This window comes from Cyprinodon tularosa, unplaced genomic scaffold (genome assembly GCF_016077235.1).
Source record: "Cyprinodon tularosa strain WSP-4 unplaced genomic scaffold, ASM1607723v1 ctg318, whole genome shotgun sequence".
NCBI lineage: Eukaryota > Metazoa > Chordata > Actinopteri > Cyprinodontiformes > Cyprinodontidae > Cyprinodon > Cyprinodon tularosa.
The window spans coordinates 994,164-1,015,226 of record NW_024039028.1 but is presented as its reverse complement, the minus strand read 5'-3'; the positions used below and the strand labels follow the sequence as shown (position 1 = coordinate 1,015,226).

Sequence of the window (21,063 nt, the reverse complement as noted above, 5' to 3'; positions counted from 1 at the left end):
CTGAGAGCGACCCATTCTTTCACAAATGTTTGTAAAAACAGTCTGCATGCCTAGGTGCTTGAATTTATACACCTGTGGCCATGGAAGTGATTGGAACACCTGATTCCAATAATTTGGATGGGTGAGCAAATACTTTTGGCAATATAGTGTATATATATGTGGTTTTAGGGTTTTTTTAAGCATTATGGCAGGGTTTGGGAATGTATTCATGCAATGTGTGACTCAAAGCTACAAATGACAGAGAAAGATCAACAGCATTTCTAATAAATTGCTACTTGGCAGCAGTAAGAGGCAATTCACCAGTCAATACCCCCCTCACTTTCTCACCTTCCTATTCTTGATCTTTTTGCCTGTTTTTCTACCCCTGGTTGTTTAGCTTTAATCTGTCCTTTCATCTATTCAAAAACTTCGTGACTGCGACCTTTTCTATTTTGCTGCCGCTTTTGTCCAACACAAAAATAATGATCTAGGCTCCCTCTCTCTTCATGGCTGCTTCTCTACAGTGTGTAAGGAGAAATGCATAAGCAGGTGGTTGCCATGTGAACAATATTCTCTGCGCTCTCCCCTCGCTCTGCGCGTGAGCGTGTGACTGACAGCGAACATGTGTAGTGCAGGACGAATAAAGACTTCTAAAGAAAAAGGCCAAGTGTATGGTAATTACTGGGAACGAGAGAAAATCACCAAAGAAAAGTGTTAAGTATCAGCTGACGTTTAAAGCAAAGCAAACATTTTTTTTCTTCCCTGTTTCCCCAGGCATCATTTTATCAATCACACGTTCACCTCTGTCACTTTCAGTTTGTGCCCTGTGCTGCGCTGTCAGTAGCAAATGTGGTAATTATATGTTGAGTACAGTTACGTTATTCTAAAATCTTCCCCCTCTCCTTTGCTAATCTGCTCTGGTCTTTATCTTTGACATCGCTGCATGCCTTTTTCCTGTTTTTCGTTTTTTATGCAACATCCTTTTATAAAACAAAGACCCTGAAAAAGACAGGTAGAAGTACTACTATATATGAACCAATAAAAACCCTCAAACCATAAACCTGAATGATAATGCATCCAGACTAAAAGTGTAAGAAAGGTCTAAAGATCAGACCTTTTTTTAAAAAACATTTAAGCTACTGTAGGTTCTTATAAGTTTATATAAAACTGCTCTGGAGGAAAAAATTGTAAAATTTTACTCAAAAGTAGCACTTCTTTAACATTTTCTACCAGCAAAAGTAAAGAGAAGTCATCCAAAATATTATTTTATGAGTAAGAGTAAAACAGTATTTGGTTAAAAAAAAAAAGCTTCTCCAGTTTTGATCAATTTTTAGATCAACTAATCTGATTTAAATTTTTTAAATTATGTTATCAGACAGATGATTTGTCTATTTTTAAAGACTAAAATATATAAATGACCAATAAGTAACATGATTGCAAAACATTCAGGCAATAGAAAATAAAAGAGCTCTTCTCCAAATCCCCAGTTTGTCCAAGTAGAATAGGGTAACAACAGATCAGTAACTAGTAACTAGCGTCATTTTCATATATTCCAAAAAAAGACTGTTTTTTTTATAGGATGCAAACTATTGGTTCCTCAACATACCAGGAAGTAGAATCGTAATCTCGTAATATTTATTCTATGCTGAGAGGCATAAAAATGTATGTAATTCAGTTGCATTAACTTCCAAGAGTATATTTCACGACTTAAACAGAAACTTTTTTATCACAGGCATGAACGAAGAGACGCTGATTCTGGAAATAGAACAAACCTTTTTTATAGGATCCTGGACTTCCTTATTTAAAGACACACAACAAAAATGTTTAGGCAGAAGCTGCCTTTGTGCTGGATGCTGATGGTGAGTTGTAATTATGTTGTATAGAATTAAGCCTTCATTACGTCGTATTCTGCACCTATGAATTGATAAGTAATATTATTGCACATGCTCTCGTCAAGTTTCAAGGAACTCAGAGCAGAGCAAGACGGGTGGAACCACAGAGGATGTGGGCATTGCTTTGCGGAGGCAGTCTGCCAGTCAGATTCACAACGTCAGACCAAGCTGTGCTCAGAGACACAAAAACCCAATGAGCTCAATCCTGGACTCTACCTCACAGTTCTAAGTTAGATTGGACGGGTTTTCACAGTACAACTGCAAAAGAAAGAGAAATAAGTCTTTACTTGTTTGGAAAGGTTTAAGATAAAAATCCTGTTTTTATTTTTAAAAAGTTATTTACATCATGACAACAAAGGATTTTGTTTTATGTACTAATGTGTCATTCCTTAGCAACATGTTTAGGGATAAAGAACAACTGTGGGGGCGGAGTTCAATCTCTATCTCTTTGCCTCAAAAATGATTAGCCACCGTCGCTAATTTTCAGCAAATTCAATTAGCCACATGCAAAGTTGATTAGCCACAACCCAGATCACAGCGTTGGTTAGAAAATAACCCATTATGGTTTGAACTGACCTGACATGTAATTTAATACAAACTTGCACTTATAATAATACATTCTGCAGAATCAAACCAACTGAAAAAAAAATTTAAAATCGAAATCATGCTCTTTCTTAAGACAATAGTCAACCATATTCAACCACATGCATACATACATATATATACACACATACTGTATATATATACACACCCAAAAAAACAACAACTATTTTCTCACCCCTCATTGGGTGGTATGTGTCATGTTCAAGCTCGGGTCCTCTACCAGAGGCCTGGGAGTTTGAGGGTTCTGCACAGTATCTTATGTATATATGTATATATATATATTTATATATATATACACATATATATACATATATACACACACACATATATACACATATATATACATATATACACACATATATACATATATATATACATATATACACACATATATACATATATACACACACACATATACGGTATATATATATATTAGTTATTTTGTGGTGACATTTATTTTTCCCATCCTGAAAATGACGCTTGACTTCACTGCAACACCTCCCCTTCTGTACATTTGCCACCCATTTTATGACATCACCCTCAAGCCACTGTAGTATGGCATCACAATCATTTACACAGACTGAACAAAGTCCAAAGGCATTTAAGAGCTGAAAAAACATTCTCACAAAAATTTTCTCTAATGCTTAAGTCCCGCTCCCCATCAGCTTCTGCCTCCTGCAGGTCAGCTGGTAGTAAAGACTCTTTATCACAACCATATGAGCCTATTTATTGTCATTAACATGACTTGAAAAGTACATTTATGCTCTAATTAAAAGCAGCTATATCCTGTTCTGAATATCAATCTTTATATGGATGTAAATACATTAAAATTAGGATATTTAAACAGAATATATAAAACTCATTCTGTAAGGCTGCCTTTAACACTAGTTATCAATTCCTTTCAGTTTTTTTTCATTCCTTTCTGCTCATTACGATACTATGTCATGCTATTTTACTCTTCTCATGGTGCTTTCTCCTTGATGTCTGTTTGTTTTGTAATGTTTTACAGCTTCAGACCACAGCACTGTCCCACAGAGATGTTTTTGGACTTGTTAGTTCCACACTGTGAGTCCTTTAAAGGTTGAGTCGACCCATTGTCAGGAGGCCCAGTGTGACATCAATTAACAGGGAAAAAAATCGATCTGCTGAAAGGCTGTGAAGGAATGAGTGCAAACAGTGGAGGGCAGTAACATCTTCTACAGCTTCCATTTGGACTGTTCCATCAGTCCAAACTGCTAAAGCTGTATGGACATCATACTACAGATTGTTGGACATTATGTTCTTTATAAGCAGGTTAAAAAACTAACTCCAAACACTTTGTTCTTACCTTGGCAGCCATGACCATGGAGGACCCCCCTCTGATCCCAAGGATGGGAATGTGTGTCTGAGCAGAGATGAAATCCAGGATCTGAGCAATGGCCTCCTGATCGGTGTCATCACCGAACACTACGCCTTGTAGCGAGTTCCTCGTCATCTGTGCACAGATCCGATTGATGATGCTCTTTGGGTCCGTCTCATTCATGGTGACGACCTCAACTTTAGGGGGATACGGAATGTGGAGGAAATCCTCTTTTTCAAGTCCTGCACCCAGGGTTACTTCACTGGAGTTGCCCACCAGTATGACGGCAATACTGAGAGAGCTGATCAGTTTTGGGCTGATAGGAGGAAGTGCTGGTGACCCCGGAGAGTAATGAGGAGGGATAACGACCCCCCTCTGGTTTCCGCCTCCTCTCTGACCTCCTTGTCCACCTGAGGAACTTCCAGGCCCGGAACCTGGACCCCCACCTCTCCGGGACTCGCAGACGGGCAAGAGTATGGAGAGGAGGAGGAGAGATAAGGCCAAAGAGAGAAATCGCAGGTTGAGCCGGAACTGGGGGCGAGTATGATGGTACAACTGGTCTGAACAGGAAGGAGAGTGTTGAATTGAGGAGGGAGACACCAAACACTTGTCCTGAAGATGGGAGGGAGAAGGGTGGAGGCTGACAAGCATCATGGAGGATTTTAAATGCCGTCCCTGCAGGGAGAGAAGAGAAAGACGTTAAGATCTGGAGAAAACTCTGCTTATCAGTTTTCCACAGTTAATGCAGGGGAAACAGATAGGAATCAAAGCTTGAGCAAATTTAAAAGCTGAATGGATTCCAGCAGGGTTCTGAAAAGTGACACATCACAACATACTGCCCATGCCTCCATGCATTGCAGCATCTTTGGTAGGGATCTCTACGGAGTGCAGTAGGTAGTGGTAACAGTAGTGGTTCTGGTTAACCATATTAGCAGATGCACCAAAGCGAAATAAATCCTATTAGCCTGAAAACATCAGGTGCAAAATGCACTCAGAAGCACTTTCTCTACTCTGACTGTAAGGAAAATATTGGAATATTGACACAAAAATACATTAAGCTTACACCTTATACATCATATATCCTTTACTTTTAAGATGTTTATTTGTAAACACAGCTGATGTTAAGCATAGACAAATACAACCATTGAAACTACTATTGAAAATTAACAATTTTGTTCTATGAGGTAAATATAAAACAGACAATAACTGTGACTCTTGGTTTAGTATCAACCTTCACAGTGAACAGGACTTTATTTCTCAGAGCAACGCTAAATCCATTGTGGGGTGGATGTGTGAGTCAGTTCAGATAGAGATGGGGTAGTACTGGGTGCATTTTGACAGATTGACAGCCTCACAGCGTCATGAACTCGCTGCTGGGCTAAGTGACCATTAGACACTCCAACAGAGCTGCGCTGACTTTCGCACTCATTTTTTTTCTCCGTCCTCCTTTTCTCCCACTTCCACTCTACTTTCACTGCTTTTCTGCCTCAAGAAAAACTGTTGACTTTCATTTCAGCCTCACACTAACAATTGTAACAAATAGGAGCAGCACATCAATGTGCTTGAGAAACATTGAAATTAGAAAGAAGACAATATGAGTGATAAAAGACAGAAAATCTAAATAAGGTGTTGCAGGTCCTGCAGCGTCTTAGGTGCAGAGGTCTATTTTTGTGTCCCACAAACTCTAAGAGTTTGTGGGACACAAAAATATCAAAGCTCTGCAGGATTAAATAATATGTTGATGTATAATAAAGAATAAAGATTTCTATATATATTTCTACAATGTATGATGGTGGAAGCGCATTAGTATAGGACATCTTAATAGCTCAGTATTCCTAATGTTTTCAGAAAAGTTTTGTTTTTGTTTTTTTTTAGTTGTTGATGCAAGGATTGTGGAAAAGTCTTGCCCTTAAATTTGACCAAAATAGATTCTTAGCCCAACTTCAAATTCATTAGATGTTGCTGGTGATTCTAAGGAGTTATTTTTAAGGATTCCTTAAAGGTATAGTGGGGGATGTTCTTTTTCTGGGTGGATCATCAAATTAAGTGGTCCTCCTAATGTCAATCATTCTGGTGATATGTTTACGTGCTCTTACGTGCCCATCCTACGTGCTCGTCCCAATTTTCACTTACAGGTGATGAGTTTGACAAAGTTGAAACATCGCAAATCTTCTTTTGGAACGTAAACTTTTATGGGCGATGCAAACAGCAACGTGCATGAGGAGAAATGGGCTTGTGCATGCTCTCCCATGTATTTAATAGGCGCTCCCTCTCGGGACCAGGTACAGAGTTGTGCATTTGCATTTTTTTGGGGGTGGAGAGGACGGGTCTTTTCAAAAATTTGCCAAGATCCTCCACTATGCCATTAATGTAATAAAATGGGGCAGGCCTGTTATAGTCTAAGGCACATCTCACATAGGAGGCTTAATTTTGCCAACAGTGAATTGTTTAGAATACTCTAATTACTTTTTGTTTTAAATAGCAACTAATGACAGACCTTGTGACATTTTCCATTATTGAAGATTTTGAAATGGCAATGAGAGGTACAACTCTCTCTGTAGTCTTTCCTCAGAGAGCAGCCTGCTGTGAGATCCTCCCACCTCCAAAGCTCCGACAGGGGGTAGTCTCAGCACCTCATCATGCAGCAAAACCTGCCTGCAATCAACCAACTCCAGTTTGTTTCCCAATTGAAAATGAGTCATGCATGAGCAAATCTGCAGCTGATCGGGCCCTGGATTACAAAGCAGGATGCAAATACAATGTCCATTATTATTATTTTTTTCCTCCAAAACTGAAAATAATTCCTGCATTTGGCCGACAAAGTCCAAGTCACTCATTCACCATGTTCACAGGGCGCGCCTAAGATAAATGCCTTTTGGTTAAACTTGAAAAAAGGTAGTGATGTAGTTTGGATCTTGGCAAAACATGAATGATTAATAAAGATTATTGCCATGAATTTAGAGTAGACAACAGATTTAGTTTTTAATGAATTTCTGTTAGGCAACATTGTCATCTCGTAACTTCTAGCTACTTTAAGGGCATCCAAAAGTAACTTTCCTTGCTGACAAGTTGAACTCAGTGAGGGTTCAAGTTTAGACTCAACTTTATTTCACAAGAGCTCTAGAGCAGGCATCCCCAAACTCAGTCCTGGAGGGCCGCTGTCCTGCAGGTTTTAGATGTTTCTCTGCTCCAGCACAGCTGATTTTAATTGATAGTTGATTAACAGGCTTTTGCTTTACTGCAATCATTATAATCAGCTGTGCTAAAGCAGGGAAACCTCTAAAACCTGCAGGACAGCGGCCCTCGAGGACCGAGTTTGGGGATGCCTGCTCTAGAGTAACTACAGACATTTATCCAACTTAAGTTAGCCGACAGCTGTCTGTAAGACCTCCTAAAAACAGCACAAAAGGTGGGCCTGCCCATCCTGTTCACATTTGATTGAGAACATCTTTTGAAAACCTAAATGTTAAAATTTAGGTTAAAAGTCCAAAATGAAATATTTTAAAGGTGCAACATTTTGTATTACTTATGAAAAAAACTGTTAAACCTGCAATGATAAAACTCAAGGCAAACTCAAGCCAGCAAGAGAAGTAAAAAAATCCAATCAATCAAAAAAAAGGAACATTTGTATAATACATAAACATTCTCAAAAAAAGTACAAACAATAGTTTTAAGGAGTTTCTGATGAAAAGTATCAGTTAGTGATGACTTCTTGGAGGTATCTGTAAAGCAACGTTTTAAACCCCGTGTCAGTTTACTGTTTTGCAGGGCTGCTCAAAATAAGAAAAAACATTGCAAAGTTGATATACAATATAGTTATCTCACTTTATTTTTACTTCTATATAACACAAAATCTTCACCCCTTGTCTCAACATCTCAGACACTACAACAACGTAAAATATTTGACATCCGTCCAAATATTACAAATATTCCTTTACATTTGCAATATTGCATATAATATGCATTGAATTGTTTTGTTTTAACAAGAAAAAGACAGAAACCATGAAAGGGTTATGAATGCTTTTGCAAGGCTGTCCTGCATGTTGTGTTCATACCAAGGAGTCCTCTCAATCAAGGTGAAATTAAAATCCAAATTCATTGCCCTCCACTATAATAGCCACCCCCTCCTAACCTCTTAGATCCATATGATGATCCTTGAAGACGATTGATAACCTCTTATTTCCCATTAAGATAAGTATTAACAGCTCATCGCTGAGTACAGGAAAGTGGAGAAGAGAAGGGAAAAAAACATGGAGGAAGAACAGAGGATAAAGATGAAAATATTCAAGCATGGAGAGCTGAAAAGCAGAGAGAAATACAATTAGTCATAACCTGATGCAAAAGATAACAGGGGAGAAACAGATTTGGGTATGTTTCCTGCTGAGAAACGGATAAGAAATGAGAGTAAGTTCCTGCTCACTTTCTAAATTAAGAGTGGGGCATTTGAGCAAAGCGGTAAATAAAAGGCAGATGAAGAGGCTTGTCCCTCTTTGATTTCCAGAGATAATCCACCTATTCAAAGTTCTAAAAACCCAAGTGGCAAAAAGGAAAAGTTTTGATGGAAGTAAAAGAAAAAATTGTGGGAAAAGGGGTGAGAGGAGGCCGATAAGAGTGGAGGAGACCTGATCTCCACATGAAAAAACACAGTCTCTCAAAACGGTCTAATTACTAGTGGTTTGTCAGGCTTAATTGCAGGTGCACATGCTAATTGTAAACGAGCCGAGTTCTCCGTGAGGACAGCAAAGAAGAAGAATAAGAAAAGGCGCTAAGGAGGAGGAAGCGAGTGGGAGGAAGGCAGCAGAGAAAAGAGAAGAGGAGAGCGAAGAATAAATAGAGACATACACAAAAGAGATGGAGGTGGAGGAAAGAACAGCAATAAGGAAGCCAGAGAAGCGAAGGGAGGGAGAGCAAGAGGCAGGAGGTGTGGGGACGAAATGCAAGAAGAAAAGACGAAAAGAAAAAATTATTAGTACGAGAGGAGGGAGAAAAAAGGGTAGAGAGGAGGTTAAAAGAGAAGGAACGCAGGGGAATGGTGAAAAAGGCCTCAATCCATGATGTTGATGAATAAAAAGCGAGCTGATGATCCACTCAGAGAGAGAGGAGCGGAGGGAAACTGTTCATAAAAAAATCTTTTAAAATCAGGCAAGAAGTGTGACAGCAGACGAGGCAGCAGAGAAAGGCTCATCAGGATAAAACAGCAGTGCTTGGTTTCCATAGTAACACTTCAAATATGCCTCCATATAAACACCCTGATGGACAGGAGGATGCACACAGCTCAACTCCTGCGGCTAACAACGCGACTTCTCCTAAACAGCAACACAACGTCCGCTTCTGACCAGGGCGGCGTGTGGTGTCAGCTCCCCTCTGCACAAACACGCAGCCTTGTTACATGAGATAAATACAACAGGCAGGCGCACGGACACCCACGTACACATGTGTAAGCTGGGTTAATGCACTCCTGCAGATGGAGATGAGCTCTGTCTTTTGGTGTACTTCACATTAAAAATTCATCCATAAACCCAGCTACAGGCATATAAACAGCAGCAACACAATACAAGGAGCTGCTCAGAACACCGACAGCACTCATGGTTTAATGGCATTTCAATGCGTGGCGTCAAGGGTGGATTATTTACTCCTGGAAAACGGAATCCAGGCTAGTGCGTGAACGTATGTGCTCTTGAGTGGCCTTTACCACACTTACACAGTAATTACCACAACATATGCTGGGTGCAGAGGACATGGGTGAGTGGTAATAAGTGGCTACACAGAAACACTCCCCAAGTGTGCGTGTCTTGTACCCGGCAATTTACAGCAGGCAGGAGTAGATGGAGCGCTTGATAATGACACATGAGCACGAACCAAGCAGTTCAAATCAGAGGTGCGCTGTTGCATCCACGCATTCAGGCACCTGAGCCGTCCTGATTGGGCCTACAGACTCTAGATGCATCCAACAGCACACACAAACATACTAGGGCTTTAACAAGCATGCAGCACATGTGGGCCGCTTTCCAGCAGGCCAGTAATTCTGATGGATTAGTCATTTCCTTCACAGCATTTTAAAAAAAGCAAAGGTTGACAACACACTCATCCAGATGCGTGCAGCACCTAAGTTGCATCAGTATTCATTCGGGTTGTATTGTTTCACTTCATGTTACCACTACAAACTTCAATAGGTTTTTATTCATATTTTAAATGACAGACCAAGAAATATCATGAAAGTGAGGAATTAATTTGTGTTCAGCACCACTAAGCCATTACTTTGCACAAGCATCTTTCACTGCATAAAATAATGATGTAGAATTGAGGAAGCTTTATAACTTTTTTTCTTTCATTCTTTAATATTGTTTGTCTGTTTAACTTCTTCCAAGATGGCTACACCTATACAGGTGCTGGTCATAAAATTAGAATATCATGAAAAAGTAGATTGATTTCAGTAATTCCATTTAAAAAGTGAAACTTGTATATTATATTCATACATTACATACAAACTCATATATTTCAGATGTTTATTTTGTTTAATTTTGATGATTACAAATGACAACAAATGAAAATCTCAAATTCATCATATCAGAAAATTAGAATATTACTGAAGACCAATAAAAACAAAGGATTTATAGAAATGTTGGCCAACTGAAAAGTATGAACATGAAAAGTATGAGCATGTACAGCACTCAGTATTTAGTTGGGCCTCCTTTGGCCTGTATTACTGCAGCAATGCGGCGTGGCATGGAGTCGATCAGTCTGTGGCACTGCTCAGGTGTTATGATAGCCCAGGTTGCTCTAATAGTGGCTTTTAGCTCTTCTGAATTGTTGGGTCTGGTGTATTGCATCTTCTTCTTCACAATACCCCATAGATTTTCTATGGGGTTAAGGTCAGGAGAGTTTGCTGGCCAATTAAGAACAGGGATACCATGGTCCTTCAACCAGGTACTGGTAGCTTTGGCACTGTGTGCAGGTGCCAAGTCCTGTTGGAAAATGAAATCTGCATCTCCAAAAAGTTGGTCAGCTGCAGGAAGCATGAAGTGCTCTAAAACTTCCTGGTATGTGGCTGCGTTGACCCTGGACCTCAGAAAACACAATGGACCAACACCAGCAGATGACATGGCACCCCAAACCATCACTGACTGTGGAAACTTTACACTGGACTTCAAGCAACGTGGATGAAGTGCCTCTCTTCTTTTCCTCCAGACTCTGGGACCTTGATTTCCAAAGGAAATGCAAAATTTACTTTCATCAGAGAACATGACTTTGGACCACTCACCAGCAGTCCAGTCCTGTTTCTCTTTAGCCCAGGCAAGACGCTTCTGACGCTGTCTGTGGTTCAAGAGTGGCTTGACACAAGGAATGCGACAGCAGAAACCCATGTCTTTCATACGTCTGTGTGTGGTGGTTCTTGAAGCACTCACTCCAGCTGCAGTCCACTCTTTGTGAATCTCCCCCACATTTTTGAATGGGTTTTGTTTCACAATCCTCTCCAGGGTGCGGTTATCTCTCTTGCTTGTACACTTTTTTCGACCACATCTTTTCCTTCCCTTCGCCTCTCTATTAATGTGCTTGGACACTGAGCTCTGTGAACAGCCAGCCTCTTTAGCGATGACCTTTTGTGTCTTGCCCTCCTTGTGCAAGGTGTCGATGGTCATCTTTTGGACAACTGTCAAGTCAGCAGTCTTCCCCATGATTGTGTAGCCTATAGAACTAGACTGAAAGACCATTTAAAGGCTTTTGCAGGTGGTTTGAGTTAATTAGCTGATTAGAGTGTGGCACCAGGGGCCATCAATTTTGAACCTTTTCACAATATTCTAATTTTCTGATATGATGAATTTGAGATTTTCATTTGTTGTCATTTGTAATCATCAAAATTAAACAAAATAAACATCTGAAATATATGAGTTTGTATGTAATGTATGAATATAATATACAAGTTTCACTTTTTAAATGGAATTACTGAAATCAATCTACTTTTTCATGATATTCTAATTTTATGACCAGCACCTGTAGGCAGCGGCTTGATGCAGCTCCACTGTCTGAAAGCTGCACAAAACAAAATTTCATTCTACAAAAAAAGTAGTCTAAGTCTGTTTGTTTTCTAAAGAGCTAAACAATTATGGGCAGATTTTGTCATGGACAAAATGTTTTCAGAGGTTTGCCGCATACAAAGGAACAATCCTTTTGGTGATAATCCAGGTTATAATTTGGATATAGGATTTTTTTTTTTTAAGATTCTCTAAATCTGTGAGATTGGAATATTTGGCGGAAAAAGGAGTTTCCCCCCTAAACCAGAGGGTGGCAGCAGCGACAATTGACAGCTTGAGCATCGGACTCAAAAAGTCTGGAGGAATTTTACTAAAGACAAAAACACAAGAAGAGTTTACACAAGAAGTTTATCAGCAGGAGCAATGAAAAGTTGAACAGAATGTAAGATTTTTTTCTTTTTTTTACCAGAGATATGCCTCATGCCAAGGAACAATACATCACATTTGAAAATTATTTAGATCATGATCGAAAATTATCTAGATCATGCTCGAGTTTTAACATTGGGTGTAAGTCTCAATATGGGGAGAAATGTGCTGCTTGGTGGAGGTCTACGCTCTCTGGGTGCTTTTCTAGTTGGGTTAAGAAGGTAATGATTTGCACTGATGTCATTTTAGGGTGGATTAGAAGGTGGTAAGAACACTGTAGATTTTATTTAAAAAAAACAAAACATTTAAACCCATGTATAATTGTCAATACAGTTTAAAGATAGGTGCTACTTAGTGTTCCTCCATTTGGTATAATTTAAATAAAATCTAAAATATGATAGTTTTAAAGGTATGAAGACTTTTTAAAGCACTGTCACTCACTTTTTATCCCACTAACAGACACATATGGAGTAAAATGATCCACTGCAGATGCTGTAAGCAAGAGCCTGAAACTACAAACTGAATCACATGAGAACACACACACACACATACATGCAGGCATGCATGCAGGGCATCATTAACAGGCTCTGCAGCATCCCTCAGGACCTGATGTGGTGGGCTGCACTGAATACTGTTTGAAAGGCATTACACTTAACGTAATCCGACAGGCATGTCTGTTAAGGAGCCCATTTCCATTCAGTGGGTGGTCAGTCACAGGTAAGAAAGCTACTTGTGTCATCTCCAATGAAGCACGCGCTGAACAAGACATCGTTTATCAATTCGTACAACACATTGTGTTTTAATGAACTGAATAGCTTCAGTGAATTTGCACTATGACCCTCAACCATAATGTATGGATATCCCCTGAGGGGGTGAACCACAATCTGACTGATGTCTTCCATTTCTGGTTAGTATCCCAACTCCTAAATATCATCTATAATTCAGAATTGTACTAGATTGTATTCATTGGAGAGGCCACAGCTCAGTAACTGCCTCACATGCTTCATACTTTATTTCAGCTGACAGACAATAAGCTTGTTTTGTATTAATGTTTTGGACTGCAGAAGTGAATGTTGGGAAGCAATCATTCACCTTCTAATCAGCAGTTCCAAATCTCAGTGTGTGTGAGATTTGGAGGTGTGTGTGGTGGTGTAGGTATGTGTCAGTAGCACACGTAACACTCCACTTCACATGACACTAATCTCTGTCCAACTTAAATCCAGTGATAAAAGTGTTTTTAGGATGTTTCTTTCTCAGACATGCAACCTGTATCAAGCAGCAGGGTTAAAAACTGGAACAAAAATAGAATAAAGAGCATTTGTGAGTAGTTTAAGAATAATAAGACAATATTTTACATCATAAAATATATTCCAAAAACGTTTTAAATAATAGAAAGCTTAACTTTCTCTTGTAATTATCTTATTACAGGATGCGGTATTGGGGGGCTTTGTCTGTGCCATCAAATTGTTCTTATTTTTTTCATTTAAATTTTCTTGGAACAGATTTTAAGCCATATGCTGCTGTTACCATGTTATGAAATGATCCAGTTATTCCTGAATCAAATGCACAGAGCAGACAGCTTCATGCGCACGTATTGAGGCCATGCCCCCTGCAGACACCTTACATTTCTCCATCACATGCCCAGAGAATTTCTACACCCCTAGACCACTGTGAGCCAACAGCAGAAAATTATTTAATCCTCACATGTGGGGCTGTATACCAGATATAGACAAGTAGATTTGATTATATATATATATATATATATATATATATATATATATATATATATATATATATATATATATATATATATATATATATAAAACCACCATGTCATCTAAAGCAAAAAAATACTTTTTTATATATTTATAGCTGGATATAATCTAGTTTTTTTATTTTACTACCCAAAATATCCTGTTAATTGACATAACATCTAATGAAGTTTTTCAATATTACATTTTTCATAACTTCTCCAGGCTAACCTAAGCTTTTGGAAAGTTCCCAGTGATTTACTTAACAGTTTACGACCCATCGCATCAATCACCACATAACTACAAGATTATAGCCTGCATAGTATAGTCGAGCATGACACATTTCTTTAGAAATCTTTTTCTGTGATATTTCATTTTTTGCTGCACTGTTATAGGTTTCAACACTGCAAGCATTTATACTATCAAGATCCTCTTGCTGTTTACATTTTGGCATCTAACTACATTTATTAGTTATTTCACAAACCGATCTTCCAAGCTCAGCGACAAACCCAGTGAGAAGCTCTGTTAATTGGCAGCTCCATATCAGAAACGTGACATTACAGACAGCAGAAACTACACTCACATGTTTGTCAATGCTGACATTAAACATTCTACATGAATCTGTCAGCTAAGGAGAGGAGAGGAGAATAAGAATAATCCTAGATTTCTTTTTAATACAGTTGCCAAACTCACCCAGAGCCATAGCTCTGTTGAACCGTCCATTCCACCTGCTCTTAGCAGCAATGATTTTATGGGATTCTTTATAAATAAGATTGATCTTATTAAAAATAAGATCATAAGCACTCCTCTATCCGCGATTGTACCTGAGGTAGTCATGGAATCTGAACCGGGTTTAGACTGCTTTGATCCAGTTGAACTCTCTGAATTAGCAAAATTATTGTCTTCATCTAAGCCTTCAACTTGTATGTTAGATCCAGTTCCAACCAGGTTATTTAAGGAGGTATTCCCTTTGATCTCCTCCTCCATTTTAGATGTGATTAATCTATCTCTGTTACAGGGATATGTACCTAAAGCTTTTAAGATTGCTGTAATTAAACCTCTGCTTAAGAAACCGTCTCTTGACCCAGATGACTTGGTCAATTATAGACCTATATCCAATCTTCCTTTCTTATCCAAAATTCTTGAGAAAGTAGTTGCCAAACAAGTTTGCGATCACTTCCACCATAATGAACTTTTTGAAGAGTTTCAGTCTGGCTTTAGAGCTCATCATAGCACTGAAACAGCTCTGGTGAAAGTCACTAATGATATTCTCGTGGCCTCAGATAATGGACTTGTATCTGTGCTCGTCCTGTTGGATCTTAGTGCTGCATTTGATACAGTTGACCATAATATTCTTTTAGAAAGACTTGAATATTTTGTTGGAATTAAAGGAACAGCACTAGACTGGTTTAAATCTTATCTATCTGATCGAATTCAGTTTGTTCATGTTAATGATAGATCTTCAACACGCTCAAAGGTTACCTGTGGAGTACCACAGGGATCAGTGCTAGGACCAATTCTCTTTACTTTATACATGCTCCCAATTGGTAGAATTATTAGACAGCATGGGATTAATTTCCACTGTTATGCTGATGATACCCAGCTATATCTGTCTATAAATCCAGATGAAGCTAACCCATTACATAGATTACAGGCATGTCTTGAAGACATAAAAACCTGGATGACTCTTAATTTTCTGCTTCTGAATGCAGACAAAACAGAAGTTATAGTCTTTGGACCAGAGTCTCTGAAAAAGAAACTGATTAGCCAGTCACTTCATTTGGATGGGATTAAACTGATTTCAGATAATAAAGTAAAAAATCTTGGTGTTATTTTTGATCAGGACCTGTCATTTCAATCCCATATCAAAGAGGTTTCTAGAATTTCCTTCTTTCATCTGAGGAACATTGCAAAAATTAGAAATATCCTGTCCAGGGGTGATGCTGAGAAACTAGTCCATGCATTTGTTACTTCAAGGCTGGACTATTGTAATTCTTTACTATCAGGAAGTCCACAAACTGTAGTTAAAAGCCTTCAGCTGATCCAAAATGCTGCAGCCAGAGTTCTAATGAAAATGAAAAAGAGAGATCATATCTCTCCTATCCTGGCTTCTCTTCATTGGCTTCCTGTTAAATCAAGAATAGAATTTAAAATCCTCCTTCTCACATATAAAGCCTTAAATGGCCAAGCTCCATCTTATATCAGAGATCTGATTGTTCCTTATGTTCCTAACAGAGCACTTCGCTCTCAATCTGCAGGTTTACTAGTGGTTCCTAGAATTTCTAAAAGTAGAATGGGAGGCAGATCTTTTAGTTATCAGGCTCCTCTCCTGTGGAACCGACTACCAGTTTTAGTCCGTGAGGCAGACACCCTGTCTACTTTTAAGGCTAGGCTTAAAACTTTCATTTTTGATAAAGCTTATAGTTAGGGTGGCTCAGGTTATCCTGAGCTATCTCTATAGTTATGCTGCTATAGGCTTAGACTTTTGGAGGACATAGGGACCCCCATTTCATCATTCTGCTTCATTCTCTCTCTGTTCTCCTATTGTGCAGAATCTGTTAGTTCAATCTCTAACCTTCTGCTCTCTCTGCTTTTCCTCAGAGTAGCTTTGCCTCGTCTGTTCCTGTTTGGCTGTGACGTCATCCTGGAAAAAAACATCAGCTGTGCTGCTTCTATCAACACCCTTGTTAATAGATGTTGGAGATCGGCCTGTTTTCCAGTGTGGTCCTGTTTCTCTGACCGTGACTGAGTGGATGTGCTCTCTTCGTCCTCTGGCATGGGAGCTGCCTTGGAGCTCGTCTGCCTGGCTGTGTGTTTCCTGGACGGGGCCGCCTTTTACAGCTGCTTTTTGTATCTCTGCTTCTGTCTCCTTGAACCCCAGTCGGCCTCGGCAGATGGCCGCTCACACTGAGCCTGGTTCTGCTGGAGGTTTCTTCCTGTTAAAAGGGAGTTTTTCCTCTCCACTGTCGCTACAAGCATGCTTAGTGTGGGGGATTGTATTTGAGTCAATGAGTCAATGCAATCAACTGGTTTTCCTTAGATAGAAAACTTTGTATCAATTTGACTGTATGATCTGGTTGAACTGTAAAGTGCCTTGAGATGACATGTGTTGTGAATTTGGCGCTATATAAATAAACTGAATTGAATTGAATTAAGGACAAGGTTAAATACAGTAAGATTGTTACTCATGTTTGTGGCACCAAAACCTGGTTACACCAGTCCAAGGTCATTAAATTAGTAAAATTACCTCATCCAAAATAGTTAGGTTATTCTGAGCTATTTTTATTTTAATGCTGCTATCAGTTTAGGCTTCTGGAGGACATATAAACCACTTTTCCTCATTCTGCTTCATTCTATCTCTATGCTCCTTTGCTGTAGTATTTGTTAGTTCCACTCATAACTTTGTTCTCTCTGCTTTTTCTTGTCTTCGTAGCTTCATCTGGACTGTTCCTGTTCGGCTGTGACTCCATCCTGAATTGAACTATAAGCCGGGCCGACATCTATGTTTATACATGTTAGAGTGGGGCCTATTTTTAAAGTGTGTTTCTGTTTCTTTTACTTTGACTAACTGTATGTGCTCTTTCATCCTGGATGGGGCCGCCTATGGAGCTGATTGACAGTTACCTTTTGTATCTTCGCTTCTTGTATGTCTGCTTCCCTCTACTGCAATCCCAGTCGGCCTCAGCAGAAAGCCGCTTAAACTGAGCCTGGTTCTGCTGGAGGTTTCTGCCTGTTAAAAGGGAGATTTCCTCCCCACTGTCACGACATGCATGCTTGGTGGGAGGGATTGCTTAAGAGTCAACGACATAATGTAACCAAAAATCGTCACTGCAAGCTCATCCAGAATGAGCATGTCCTACATGACAATGACTGGATGCAAACAACTGGTTTTCCTTGGTAGAAAATTTTGATAGAGGAGATTGTACCGTTAGATGAAATACATTTTTAATTGCTGCTATATAACTAAATTGAAATGAATTTAAACTGAATTCAACTTAAAAACCAGAAAGGTTTTCTTATTTGGCCTAATATGCTTTATATTCAAACTTTTCTTTAACTATTATCCATTTCAGCTATTTGAACTCTCACTGCTTCTGTTTCATCTCCTTTAGCAAGTTTCAAGTAAAACTATTACAATAATGTTCAGATTTTCTTAAGGATTTATTTTTTACTTTAACACATTTTGTAGCCAATTCATAGTCATCACACAAGATCTATGTACTCAGTTCAGGTTATGCAGCTGGTAATTACAGCAAATAAACAATCCAATTTCTTAAGTTAGTAAAAAAAAGACAGCATATTGTCAGGCTTATCTGCAGCATATCTGCAAGGACACCGATATATATGACAACCCACAGGACCAAGGCTGCAGCTTGCCAACACTCACTGGAATATTAATGTGGAACATGTGTTAAGCATAGAGACAAAGTGGGATAAGCACTTTGTATCCTCCAGCTACAATCCAGTTCAGATTTGTCACAGTTCAAAAGAAGCTCTAGTCATATGGCAGAGGCAGTACCACTGAGTCCAGAGTTGGTCAGTTATTGTAACTCACCATAGGCATTTTTCAAGGACAACCACTTTTTATGTAAACCTAAAAACTCACAGAAATCAGAGAAGTCAGCTCGTGACCTGTTTGATCATCCCTGAATGGTGACAGCTAGGTGGGAAACTTATAAAGCTTGTAACATCCACGGCAAGAACCAGGACATATTTTACCTGTTGTTCATGTGAAATAAGCAAAAAATGGTTTGCTTTTCCTCTGAATAATTATACTAAACAAGGAACTTAGCTGCTGAACTACTAGGAAAGTCCTGTCTTCGGTGTCTTATGTCACGCCTACAAAAGACAGCACAACAAACCCACAGCAGAGGACACCTTTTTCCACTGAATGAAGGCATATTACAGCGAAATGCTTTATATGCCTTAAAGACTTTAAAAAAAGAACATCTACTTCCCACTCCATCAGCTAGTCAATGATCAAAACAATTCATCAAGTTACACTTACCTTATTTCACTGTACAATTTCTACACCAGCAAAATGAGTTTTTTTTTTGAATTTCCAAACCACAAACAAACTGAGAAATTTATCTGTTTTTCATACTTAACGACCATCTAAATGTTCACTAAACACAATATTTTTCTTAAGTCCTGAGATTAAAAAATGTTAAGCATTGAGGATGTGTCAAGAAAAATTAGTAGCAAGAACTTCTAATACAGAGTTGTGAGAATAAAATTACAAAATTTTGCTCTTGCAGCTGTGGAAACCAGTACACATTTCTGAAAAGACTTTATTCTTAAAGAGTCAGAGGGAAAAAAAGAAGCTTAAGAAGTCAATTTACCTTTCTATAACATGATCAGACATGTCTAGATCATTCAGGCCTTTGTAGATGAAGAGAGAACAAGACTTTCAGTGGATAACAGGAAGGCTGAAACACGAAAACATGCATGATTTTGGAAGCCTAAGATAATATACTATATTTTTCAAGTGATATACACAGAAGATGTAGCCTCACTAATGCTTATTAAATCTAAAACAACTCTGCTAAAAACAAAAAAAAAACTACATCAATATTTTATGGGGTTTAAACAACTAAAGCTACAAAAATCCTAAGCTTAGACCTCACAAAATTCTGAACGAATCTATAATATCAAGTCCAGTAAGCCTAGTAATACAGAAAAGATTTATTAGTTGTAAAATGTTGCAATTGATTGACAATGGCAGCATTTGTCAAATGACTCACAATGAAGAAATTCACTCGTTCCATCAGCTCAAATAGCCGAAGAAGAATGTGCCGGAAAAAGGTGCATGGGATATATATATACAGTTATACAGTCCGTCCACATATGACAGCTTTTTTTTTTTTTTTTTTTGTAGGATCATTACACAGGGTTATTGCACAGGGTATTTACATAAGTATTTATATAGATGGATATTTATATTTATGCTGGGTGTCAGATATAGAGAAACAGGTTATTGCACAGGGTATCAAATAGTAAATTGCACAGTAAATTTAATTTGCCATGTTGCAAAGGAATGTTTACCATCCTAATATTTGTGCTAGGTTAGGATATTTTAGTGTCTCTCATCTATTTCTCCTTTCAAATGTAAAACCAAATCCAGACCATAAAACTAGTGCCAAAATATCTAATATTTTGAATGAAACATGTTAATAATAAACTGTCAGTCAGTGCTGCTAGTCACTGTTGTGTTCAGACAGGTAATCAGACATCCTGCAGTGCCTAATGACTCCTCTGCAGGAGTAGTGGAAGCCAGCCTAAGTTTTATTTACGCTATGTCTAATTATTCAAGTCATGCTCACAAAGTCAAATATCACTTTTAGGTGAATTTTAGCTGCTAAATACACTTCCTCTCTCTTAGTCATGATTATATGACACTGTGCAAACTGTGAGCCTTTGCACATTTTGGCAGCCACCGGCTGAGTTTAATTAAAAAAGACCTTTTTCACTGTCAACAAATCCTTTGACTCAAACATGGCATTAGTCCATTGTTCAACTCGTTCTCACCTCTATACCAAAGTGTTTGAAACCCCCTGTTCTTCATGTGTTACTTAGAAAGTCTAACACTAGAAAAGCACACATTATTCTCATATAGTGTCTTCAGTATTATTCAAAGTATAAAAGACAAAATAATGTACCCCCACTATCTGAATTTGGATTTTTTTTTTTTTTTTATTTAGCTTAAAACACAACGTGTGCTCCACTGAAGGCTTAACTGTGCAGGATGCGTTTCCTAGACTGATTATTAGTTTTAAGATACTAGCTTAGATTAAATAGACAAGAGTAAAAATCTTCATTTCTTGAAGTGTCTCTTGGACCTTTTTAAATGAAGTGCATTTTAGTATGGTCTAATTTCATAGAGAGAATCGTTAAGATAATACAACATTGTCTTTTCATGTGAAGCCCCGAGACTGACTGAGCATGCTCGAGCATACAGATGGCCACAGCTTTGCAATGCACACATGTATGCACACACAGAAGCTTCACAGCGAAAAAAAGGCCAGAAATGAAGAAAATCCATGGATAAAGAAAAAGCCAACCACCCCCCAGGGTCTTCATTACTTCACAGAAGTCCTTTA

General features: G+C 38.5%; 1 protein-coding gene across 2 annotated transcripts in view; it reads right to left on the bottom strand.

Moving 5' to 3' along the window:
* grin2bb (glutamate receptor, ionotropic, N-methyl D-aspartate 2B, genome duplicate b) overlaps nucleotides 1–21,063 on the bottom strand; it is a 211,536-nt gene that overhangs the window by 155,416 nt on the left and 35,057 nt on the right. For both annotated transcript variants that reach the window (XM_038292852.1, XM_038292853.1), the window contains exon 3: nucleotides 3,802–4,488. In XM_038292852.1, the coding sequence (XP_038148780.1) occupies nucleotides 3,802–4,488 (687 nt within the window). The remainder of the gene's footprint in view (nucleotides 1–3,801; nucleotides 4,489–21,063) is intronic.